At 44.3% G+C, this 12144-nt stretch overlaps 1 protein-coding gene across 1 annotated transcript in view; it reads left to right on the plus strand.

Annotated features, from left to right (window-relative positions):
* HS6ST3 (heparan sulfate 6-O-sulfotransferase 3) overlaps positions 1-9793 on the plus strand; it is a 658868-nt gene extending 649075 nt beyond the window's left edge. The window contains exon 2 of the mRNA XM_042904506.1: positions 9085-9793. Within this exon, the coding sequence (XP_042760440.1) occupies positions 9085-9793 (709 nt within the window). The remainder of the gene's footprint in view (positions 1-9084) is intronic.
* Positions 9794-12144: the final 2351 nt, after the last annotated feature.

A 12144-nucleotide genomic window follows, 5' to 3' on the forward strand; every position in this document is an offset into this window, starting at 1 on the left:
ATGCCCACACGCATAAACCACAGCTCTGCAGAGCGGAGCGCCCTGAGACGTCCTCCTGCCCAAATCCCAGCAAGGCAGCGCAAAGCAGGGCGCCTCTGAACCAAATAAGCACGGAAGCGCCTGAATAATGCATGAGAGCAGGACCCTCCCTGGCACATTTGGAACTGTACTGGAAGGAACTGTACTCAGCAAGATAGCAAAAAACAAGCCCCTGGAACATGCATGCCCTGAAATTTATTCTTGCGGCAGCCACTTGGGGGAAAGTGAAAGCAAATTAGACAACCGCCCAAAAATCATGGCATTTTAGTGAGTCTGAGGCTCCTAGCGTTCGTGTCAATATAAAGCAGCAACGGGACAGGACTTAAAATTTTATCTTATCGATAAATACTACCTCTTCCTCTGGGGAGGTTGGAAGGTGGGCTGATCGTCGCTGAGAAATGACCAGTGTGGTCCGGAAGCCTCTTATTTCACGCTTTCGTGTGGTTGTTTTAGTACTGTGTTGTGGCTTCTCATAATTAAAGTTAGTTGACAACTAAAAGCTGCAGAAATGCTGCCTCTCAAGGGGCTGTTTCTTGGAGGACCGGCCCCAATATAATCGGGTGAGGGACCTCCATCTTTCTGATCCAGATGTCAGCTTTAATATAGCTGCAAGACTGATGAGTGGGATTTGATTCCACAAATGTCTAGTCTCTAATTTGATGTTCCAGCTGCTCATCAAGTGCAAAATAAACAAATCTTTTTGGAAGAATGTTTCCACACCACCCTGTCACAAGCCCCACCCAGTGGTCCTTGAACATCCGTCTTTGGTAAATGTGATCCCGGCAGGACCTCTTCCTGGTCCAACCAGAAGGGAGCAGAGCCAGGAGCCTGTTTTATAGGCCTCCCTTGGCTTCTGGGCGGCCTTGTCCCCCAGCACCTCCTGATGTCAGGCCTCGTGGAAGGACCCTGTCCTCTCCAATGCTAGTGATGGTCAGCTATATTTTGGCATTTTGAGAGCAAAATGGGGGCAATTCTCTTGACTCAAAATTCTACTCCTGGCAGTTTATTCCTGCGTCAATATTTATGGCTTGGGATATTCACCAGATTATTGTTTGTAGTATCCTCCTCCAAATAGAATCAGTCTAATTGTCCAAAACCGGGAGATGAGTCACATAAATTATGGTACATCTAAAATTGGAATATCACACTCTTATAGAAAAATATTAAATAAAATAGAAAAAGTGTTCACTCTGTAGTTTTGACTTAAAGTGCAGGTTAAGGGAGCCTGGGTGGCTTAGTCGATGGGGCATCTGACTTCAGCTCAGGTCATAATCTCAGTTCGTGGGTTAGAGCCTGACATCGGGCTCCATGCAGACAGCTCAGAGCCTGGAGCCTGCTTGGGATTCTGTGTCTCCCCTTCTCTCTCTGCCCCTCCCCTACTTGCACAGTCTCACTCTGTCTCTCAAAAATAAATAAATGTAAAAAAAAACCCTTTTTCTTAAAATTACAGGTTAAAAATATCATGCTCATTTATGATCCTTACTCTATAAAGAAAAATATATATTTATCTGTGGTTATATATGAGTGAAATGCTTATACATAATTTTAATTTTTTTTCTTTTTGGCTATTCTGCATTGCTCATATTTTCCATAGTGGCATGAAAATCAATGTATTGCATTTATTTTTTTTAATTTTTTCATTCATTTTTGAGAGAGAATGAGAACACAGCAGGGGGGTGGACAGAGAGAGAGGGAGACACAGAATCTGAAGCAGGCTCCAGGGTCCGAGCTGTCAGCACAGAGCCCGACATGGAGCTCAAAACCACAAACTGTGAGATCATGACCTGAGCTGAAGTCAGACACTTAACAAACTGAGCCATTCAGGTGCCCCGATGTATTGCATTTCCAACTGGGGGAAGGTGGGGGATCACTGATTTAAAAACAAAAAGGGTCAAACCAGCTACATCTAAAAGTATTCTCCTTCTAAAGTTATCAGGTACACTGGCAGGAAAAGTGATGAGAAGTGTCTCTCCTCCTGAGAGGAGGAGAGGAGGGCTGTGGGCATTCCTCTCCCCTCTATCTTACCAACTGAAAAGAGTCAAGATCTCTGGGTAGTACATAAAATAAAAAGGCCTTAGCCAAAAGGGTCTGGCTGCTTTGTAAGTCGCCGCGAGGGAGGAGCAGCGGCAGCTGGGTGGGGGACGTGTGGCTTCTGTGTGAAGTAAGATAACCACACATGCATGTCTCCATTTTCTCATCACAATACTGGACATCCTTGGAACCAATCGCTCTGACACACACCATTGTCAGCCTCTGAAAGTTCTTTATTACCATACTTAACAATCATAGTTCCCAATTTCCCATTTGCTTAGAACATCATTCTTAAATTCCTTAATTTGTTTTCAAGGCTCGAATAAAAGGCCTTTTCATCACTGTGTCAAAGGGCAGTCTGATTGCCAAGCTCTAACTGCCACCATTCCGCCTATCAGATACAGTATAATGCAGATAACACTCTACTGAGATAATGAAGAATGGGTAGCCCATAATGAGTGTGCAGCTCTAAAGAGAGTCAAGAAATTAATTCCATTCTGAGCGTTTGGAAAATGACTCCAGTACGCAGTACAGCAGGGCAGAAGGGGAGCTAAGTGTCACTATTTGAAAATGCACACATCAGCTTATGTTTAAGGTGTATACTGTTAGATGTCTGTACCACTCCTTTAGGAGGACCAAAGATCTCCGTCAGATGACCCCCAAGTCCACCTTTCAACTGTTCACAACGTTCTTTGTGAGATGCTGAGCTTTGGCAAAACTTGATTATGTAGGGAAAACTCACTGAAAAGTGTACGGTGAGAGGAAGGTGGAGAAATTGATTATTTTCCATACATTTCACAAGATCTAGGCTAAGAGAAACCGTTAGCCTGGGTCACCTTTTGTTGGTCCAGGCACCAAGTTCAGTTTCCCGGGGGTATCACTATCAGAATCCCTGAGACAGTAGCTGATAAAATGTTTTTTCATTCCACAAACATTGAACAACTGAACATCCATGTTGTATAAAGTCGTGCACCATATGCTCCGGGTGAAACAAGAAGAGTGAGGCATGACACCTGTTCAAGGGATGGAACAGTCACTGGTCACTGGAATGAAGATAAAGTATGAATGGCACAGGTTACAGGGGAGTAGAAGCTCCTTCCTCAGAGGACATCACAGGGTGTTGGCTGGAGGAGTTTCTACTTGAGCTGTTTTTTTCTGAATGCACAGAGCTGTGGACCATGGAGCTACTAATTTTGTTGCTTGATTTTACAAGGGTTAATCTACTGGTGGAAGGAATACATTTATTAAATCTCTCCTGTGAACGTAGCATTTTGTAGATTCTTCTGGATGTGTTTTCAATGGCTAGGCAAGTGATAGCCTCATAAAACTATTTTTTAATCACCACTTGCAGGGTGATTCTAGAGACGTCTACTCTCATTCCACCATTTTGATGGGCATACTGGCTCTGCCTTCTTTCATTTAGGAATTGAAAAGGAAGGATGAGGTAAAAGGGAAGAAGAATATACAGAGGGAAAGGTAGTTTGGAGGAAGCTGGCAATGTGGAAGTAGGGAAGGAAGGATGACAGATGGGTGCATGATAGGAATCTGTCCCTGATTCTTCCTCATCCACACCGATGGTTCTGGGCTCTTCCCCGCTGGCCCTTCACCACAGCTACCAAATGTCTCTCCTGGCTCTGCCTACTTCCGTCTACACTGAACACTGTTGCTAAATGAGTCTTCTTAAATCAACACATTTCCCATTTGGGGAATAGACAGTTGTATTCAGAGCCCGTGACTCCTCGGACTCAGCATCCTATTGTAGCTCCCACCCATTCATATATTAAACAAACATTTTGTGAAAGGCACAACACGAACCTCCTGGTCTAATTAGACCACTCTTCTCTCCGTACATTCGTAACTATTCTCTTAAATATTGCCTGTTCACTCCTTACCTCCGTAACATGCTACGCAATGGCTTTTTCTAATCGACCACCCTTACACACACAATACTTGAGGGCATTTGATTCTTTTTTTATGTTCTCCACATTTGTTAGAGCAGATCCTTACACATAACAAACCCTCGATAAGCGTGTGTTAATTAAATGGCTTGCTAATTAAAGAAATGAGCAATTATACAATAAACTGCTTGGTGAAATACAGATTTTTGAAGCAATAGGGAAGAAAACTAGTAAGCTTAACATTTTTAAAAAGCCACCTCATTGCTACTAATTACCTGTTGCTTGAACACTCTACTTTTTACCCAAAGTCTGTGTTGACTGTCTCTCTCTGCACGTGTACCATCACACTCAAATGATGGATACACTCATAGATTATGTATCTTTTTCTACTTTTCACACATTTTAAACAGTCAAAAATAATATTGGATTTGTTTTAGGAAAGAAGATAGTGGCATACTTATCAAAGGCGATATTAACCTTAGTTATTAAAATACATTTAATCTCATACGATGATCATTTCTTTTATGTGGCATCGTGTATTGATCACCTGCTATGAGCAGGACTTTGTGTGAGGTGTTGTGGGACATGAGGCCTGAGTCCAGTTATCAAAAGGGAGATTCAAGGGTAGAGGTGATCACGATGTTCACGTGCAGGTTAAAAGTGCAGTGAGTAATGCAGGAAACCCCAGAGGCTGGAAAAATCAGGCAAGGTGGAGTTGGGCCATAAAAGACCAGGCAGCAGCTTGCGAGTGAGCGAAAGACAAGTCAAAGACTGAAGGAGGGCAGTCATGCCTCTGTGCTGCATGTAGAATTGTTTGATGTGATTCCCTCAGAGCAGAGCAGGACGTTCAGGTGGTTCTAAAGCAGCCGTGGAAAAGTGTGTTTTCTGTGGCCCTGAACTTGAGTAAGCCACGATGGCCCAGATGATCATCATCAGTTAAAATCATCCTTGAACTAACCAAGGTGACTTGTTCCCTAATCTTCCCGAGCACACCCCATATTTGCCATCATTACCTTGGGGGCCCAAGAATGACAATTCGAAAGGGCTGCAATTGCCTTATAGACATTCTTAAATGAATTCGCCCAAACTCTCGATGAAGTTGGTGGCAAACGGACGACCTGCTGACAGAATGCTGTCACCGACAAATAAAGTTATCTGTCTCGGAGATTGCTGTGGTCCCAGGAGACTGGTAGAACATTCCCTTACCATGGTAGTTAGCGATTCTTTCACTGCAACAAAATCACTGGGTGCTGGAGATCCCCTTGAGGGTGATGTGTTGGTAATCTCTGAGTCCCTGATGTCTCCTATCCACCCTACCCCACCCCCCCATGTGCTTACCAAACACAAGGGGCTCAATTAACATTGGCAGAATTAACAAATGAATGAATGGTAGATGAGGGAGGAAAATAGTAGTTTACTTATTTGTGTTTCCCAAATCTGAGGGGAGTTGAAGTCAACTGCAAGGACGGTGTCTGAACAGATGATGCTGTACCTAGGCTAGGAGATTGCGTTAGGAAAGACGGAGAGAGTGGATGAAGACCTCCACACTGTGGCCATAACAGGCTTTGCTAGGGAGCTGGGGCTAGTCTTTCTCTGTTCTTTGCTTTACCTTCCATTGTGCTGTTGAACAAGAAAGGCGTACAAAAGAAACGTGCAAATTTAAGTAGTGTGGCACCCTCTAAGACTTCTCCCTAGAAACTGAATCAGGAGTCTGGAGAACAGAAGATAATGAGTACGTGTTGTTCTTTGGAGCGAGCAGAAGATTCATAAAACCTGAGCAAATCATGTACGCTTCACATGTGGGCGTGTGGCCTGGACATAGACATCATTTCAACAGTGATCTTTGCAGTTTTCTGTCTGAAAGGAGAGAAGCAAATGAAAATGGAAAAGTAGAGATGAGAAAAAATTATTTAATTGATCATGTTTAAGTGTTTTGTCTTTCACCAGTAGTTGAGTGCTCTTCAACCCGTTGTTTTATTTTTACTGTTTTTCTAAATTTCTATTTTGAATCCTTGGCAGGATTTAAACAAGGAAACACAACATACGTGAGAATATGTCTGACTAAGGCAATACTTAAATGCAAAGGGCCATTCCTTTCCGGAACCATGAGATTAGGACAACTTTGTACTCCATCAATGTAAATGTCCCACTAGTACATTTTTGTGTCTTGATGTCAGAGTTTTACAAATTGATCTCTTACCTGTTTAGCTGGCAGAACCTGAAGACATTTGGGACTTATTTTACTCATGTAAACATCATCCTACAGCTTGGGTGGTCATTGTTAACTGCGGTGTTAAATTGAATAAAGTTAAATTTGAAACCAATACCATTTTAAGCCAAGCCAGGTTCAGTCAGCTTTGAGACCCTGTAAATTTCCAGTGGAACGAGGGCCCCAGCAATTCTATGGCCAATTTTCCCCGAGTCAGACAAAAGCCACTAAAATTCCAGGAGCAGATTCCAGTTAAACCTTTACGTCACAAACCATTGTAATTCCTGGCCATAAAACCCTCCAGCTCCTATGATAATTTAAAAAATCTAGATTGTTTCTAACTCTGAGACACGTGAATGAGGTGGAGACTTATCAACTGATTGTCATCATGCGTTTTCCTTAAATCCTTTTTTTGTGTGTGTTTTCTGTTCTGCCCAATTAACAGGAAAATCTTAAATTTTCCATTTGCGGTCTTTGCCCCAATTTAAAGATCGGTCTGCTTTAGATTGTTCTGTCTTGAAGTGTTTGGCATCCTTAATGAGTTATGTGACTATCATCATTATTGTGTTTCTATATTTATTATGCAATTGTCTTGTGAAATAAACATCAGTCTATGCTTATAAAATGTAAACATGAACAAGCCCTGAGATGGGACCAAAGCAGGATTAAGTAATGACATGTCATATAGCGTTCAACCATAGTAATACCTACTCTGAACAAAACTTCGCCATCAACATTTCGTCGTGGAGCCCAGAAGCTGTATCAAGTTGTTTTCTGCTTTCCCTACTGACCTTTCAGGAAATTTTCTCCCACTGATGGAATTGTCATTCTGTCACAGTGAAAGACAATGGAGTAACGTAAAATGGGGCCTGGCCACAGCAAGGGCTGGGGCTGGCCTGTCTGTGGTCAGCACATTCCTCTTTCTAATTTAAGGAGACGCTAGCATTCCTTAAGGTAGTGCAGTTTCATTAGCACGTTTCAAACTGTCTGGCTAGACATTCAAAATAACTGAATATAGTAAATGTGTAGTTTCAAATATTATAGTTCATCTATTCCTATTTACTTATTTATTTTAATGTGTATTTATGTTTGAGAGAGAGAAAGGGAGAGACAGAGCATGAGCAGGGGAGGGGCAGCGAGAAAGGGAAACACAGAATCTGAAGCAGGCTCCAGGCTCTGAGCTGTCAGCACAGAGCCCAACATGGGGCTCGAACTCATGAACTGCGAGATCATGACCTGAGCCAAAGCCCAATGCTTAACCAACTGACACTTAACCGACTGAGCGACCCTGGTGCCCTATCAACTCCTTTTTAAAAGCAGCATCAAAAGCAGTGCACCCTCAAAGCCCTTATGTTTGTCATTGCTTTTCCTGGGTATTAAGTTTAAAAAAAAAAAAAAATCCAGGTTAGCTTGGCCAAGGGAAGACCAGTCTTCCTTTCTGAGCTCTTCAGGACCATTTGTCTGCTCAGGGGCATTCTGACTGTCACTCCTGGTCCCAGTGGTGGGTGGGCAGCTCATTCCATTGGGAGGCAGCTCAAATCATGAGAAGGGTTTTCCTCATTTTAATCAATATTTACTTTCCTGTAATGCTTTGTGTTGTGTCTTTACCTATCTACTTTTCCAACTCTCTTCTTGCCTCTTTACAGTTTTCTTGCCTCTTTAAGCCAGAAGCACCCTGATCTTTACAGAATCATTCTGAAGCTAACCATTTGAAAGACATATTTCTTCTCAATGTTCCATCTGATGCCAGTAGAGAAGACCTGTGCTTATAATAACCACAGTACCTGACAACTAATAGGCATTCAAGGCGCCTGGGTGGCTCAGTCAGTGAAGCGTCTGACTTCGGCTCAGGTCTGATTTCGCAGTTTGTGGGTTCGAGCCCCGCATTGGGCTCTGTGCTGACAGCTCAGAGCCTAGATCTTGCTTCAGATTCTGTGTCTTCCTCTCTCTTTGCCCCTCCCCTGCTCATTGTTCTTCTCTCTCTCTCTATGTCTCTCAAAAATAAACTTTTTTAAAAATTAAAAAAATAGACATTCAATAAATATTATATTTTTATTTTTAAAATAGCAATACAGTACATAGGAAAGCACAGAAGTGTTAAAATCAATAGGCCTGGACTCCATTGCAGTTCAAGTATTAATTCATTCTAGGATCTTAGGCTGTGTTTTCACCTTTCTCAGTCTCTATGGTCTCAGCTTTGAAGAAAAAGAAGTTATGATAAAGAACCTTTTATGAAATTGTGCTGAGGATTATCTGTGCTAGTATCATAAAGCACCTGTCACAGCTCTTAGTACACAGTAGGTGTTCAGTGAACATCAGTCTCCACATACAGCACATCGTCCCCCAACCCCACCTACCTTGTAATCCAAAACAGCAGTGTAAACAGGCAAGACTAAGGAGGCTTGGCTCCCGGCTTTGCCCTTTTTGGTCCCACAACCTTGGATGAATCACTTTGCCTCCTTGCACGTTTCCCTGTCAAATAGTCCCACATCTGCTACAAAGGTTTGTTGTAAGGATCAAATAAAACATTGGTTGGAGAATAACTTTGAAAACTCTTGGTGTGTTTTCTTAACATAAGGTATTGTTATTTCTGGTAGTAATTTATCAGTGAAGAAATTGCTTAATGAATGAATGACCTATTCCCCCACCACATCTCTCCCCACACTGGAGCAGGGAGGAAATACCCAACAAATGAATGGTATTGAAAACCGGTCCATGCATGTTTATGGAAATATCACATTTGGGAACATTTGCCTGATAGGTGCAAATCCAAGCAACGACGCTCGCATGAACATTGGGCAGAAGAGGCAATTGACTCAGTACTGATATAAACACAACGGAGGTTCAGAATCCCAGAGCTGTGGTTGTCAACGACTGACTGACCCTCTTCCTTCTAATTTCTTCCAGGAATTTCTATTACATCACCATGTTACGGGATCCAGTGTCGCGTTACCTGAGTGAGTGGAAACACGTCCAGAGAGGGGCCACGTGGAAAACCTCCCTCCACATGTGTGATGGGAGAAGCCCCACCCCTGATGAGCTGCCTACCTGCTACCCCGGGGACGACTGGTCTGGGGTCAGCTTGCGGGAGTTCATGGACTGCACCTACAACCTGGCCAACAACCGCCAGGTGCGCATGCTGGCCGACCTGAGCCTGGTGGGCTGCTACAACTTGACTTTCATGAATGAGAGCGAGAGAAACACCATCCTGTTGCAGAGCGCGAAAAACAACCTGAAGAACATGGCCTTCTTTGGGCTCACGGAATTCCAGAGGAAGACTCAGTTTCTCTTTGAGAGGACATTCAACCTCAAGTTTATCTCCCCCTTCACGCAGTTCAACATCACGCGGGCTTCCAACGTGGACATCAACGAGGGCGCCCGCCAGCGCATCGAGGAGCTCAACTTCCTGGACATGCAGCTTTACGAGTACGCGAAGGATCTCTTCCAGCAGCGCTACCACCACACCAAGCAGCTAGAGCACCAGAGGGACCGGCAAAAGAGGCGGGAGGGGCGCAGGCTGCAGCGGGAGCACAGGGGCCACCGGTGGCCCAAGGAGGATGGGAACACAGACGGGGCGGTCACCGAGGACTACAACAGCCAGGTGGTGAGATGGTGACCCCCTGCGCTCTCCTTCCTCAGGACGTGGGGGGATGAGCAGGCGCATCGACCTTCTGTGGCGTTGGTTACCTTGGAGAAGGATGGGCCTTTTGGAGGACATCTGGCTGTAGGTGGCTTGATTTGGACACCTGCTTCCTCTTTGTCTTCATCCTTGCCCAGCTGGAGAGGATCTGTCTTCTTCTTTTTTTCCCCTGACGTTTTTCAATCCATGATATTAAGTAGGGTAGGGATGCATCTGACTTAGACGTCCTTAGAAGCTCAAGGAGAGAAGCACCAGAAAGAAACAGTTCTTGAAAACATCCTTTGCAGCAGCATGGGAACCCACAGAGGCACACATGAAAAGCCAAATTATGGCTTGGATGTTCTGCTGAAACTGGTCTGTTTCACACGGCCTCTGTAATGGAAATACTGGTCTGTCTAGAGAGAAGGAGAAAGAAAGAAGTCCCCTTCCACCCTTAAATGAGGTTTTACGCCAACCCTCGCTTTGCTGTTCGCTCTCATCTTGAACCCGGTGCGAATGCGGTGTTTTGTTGTTGCAGCTGTTTTTAAACAAGGTCACCCTCCTACTGACGATCGCTAGAGATTCACACCCCGCAAAGCCCCTGCATCTCAGCTCGGAGCCGTGCTGCATCTCCCGTCTTTTAGGGAATGGCTGGTAGAATCAGGACAAGCATGTCTCAGGACAGGCCCTGAGAAATGAACACTGGTAGTGGCATTTAAGAGAACATGTGCTTATTAACGAGTGTCTAAGATCACCCTTTACCGATTTTATTTTCGTTCAAAAAGAATTGACTCATAAATTAAGAGCTGGGGGAAGCAGGAAGAAAACTCTATGTCTAACATTTCCAAACAGGCTACAGAACTTGTAGTGTTTCCAGGAGTATTTCCGTTTTACCTCTTTGGAGCCATCATCTTCTTTGATATGATACTTCCAAGTTTGAAATTCTGCTATAGCACAGAGGCGAAGACGTTTAAAAAGAATGTGGCCCAAAGACTAGGAGCTTAGCTAGCCGGTATGCAAAAGATCTTCAGGGTCACTAAATAAATAACTGATTTATGCTAGGAGACACGGAACTCAGTGGGCCAGTTGTCCCAGGAGTTTAGACAGACTACCTCCCAACATCTTGACTATCTCCAGCCTGGTAACCTTCTTCTACCCACATGATCTTCTCCTCTTGTTAGACTATGCCCACAGCTGGCAGCTCGGTCTGGAGTGTGTGAGACAGGACCTGAAAATGTGCTGCATTGCCAATTGCTTCTCGTTTTCAATTTTTCCCAATCACAACTACAGGAACACCAAGTTTGTCGAATAATAAGGGGAAAAGCGGGGAAAGGGGGATAGAAAGCCCTTGCCTGGCATTCAGGAGCAGGATCAGAGCGGGTCAAGAGTTTCACAACATTGATCTGATCAGTCCTTTCAAGGAGCTCAAGGCAAAATGAGTGAAACCCCTAAATCAGATTGAAAAGCCTATTTCATTGATATCTAACATGTTTGATGTTTAAGCCAGCTTTACGTAAGCCACATCTCAGCCTCCAGAATAGTCTCTCTGGGGTTGAGAGTCAATCAACCCACAAGCATTCATGGAGTGCCTGCCTGCACAGAGGGGAGCCCAGTGTCTCCATCAAAGAGAGATTTGGAGAAGCGGCTTTGTACTTCTCTCACTACCCTTGGCTTCATCTGCCCCGTGAGGGGAGTATTATTGGGGGCCTCCCTTGTGTCCATCACTGTGGGGGGGCCCTTTTCATACTTTAAATCTATTCACAACAAGGTAGATATTATTGGGCCCAATTACGTAGATGGGAAAAGTGAATCCCACAGACAATAACCGGCTTCCTCATAGGTTGTATGCTAGATGTGGCCGACTGCAAAGTGCAAGCTCCTTTTACTCATGTGTTCCATGAGGGATAAAAGCTTCCTGCCAATCATGCAAGAAGCCAGCTATTAAAGCCCAGAAGGATTTGTCTCTAACCCACGTGCGTGGCACAACTGTGCCAGCCCTGAGCCGGCCGTGACCCAGAGCCACGCCGCCTGGGGTGAGCCCGGACGTCTCCACATCCCTGGCCCACCAGCAAGCTGAGAGATTGATGACTTTTTAGGCAGTCATACTTTCTGAGACATATGTAAGTTAAAGGGACCAAATAGACATTGCTTGTTAGTCGGTAGAAATTAGACTCACAAAATCTTACCCATGATTTGTTCCTGAGGTAGAGAGGGAAGAAGATGGCAGCTACAGTTAATGAGCAGCTCTCTCTCCATCGTCACATTTCGATGTTAGGATCTAATGTTCTGCCTGGAATGGCAGAGCTGCAAATTATCTGCTTGCCGCTGTGACACGCACACGCGCACAC

The sequence above is a fragment of the Panthera leo genome, chromosome A1 (genome assembly GCF_018350215.1).
Source record: "Panthera leo isolate Ple1 chromosome A1, P.leo_Ple1_pat1.1, whole genome shotgun sequence".
NCBI lineage: Eukaryota > Metazoa > Chordata > Mammalia > Carnivora > Felidae > Panthera > Panthera leo.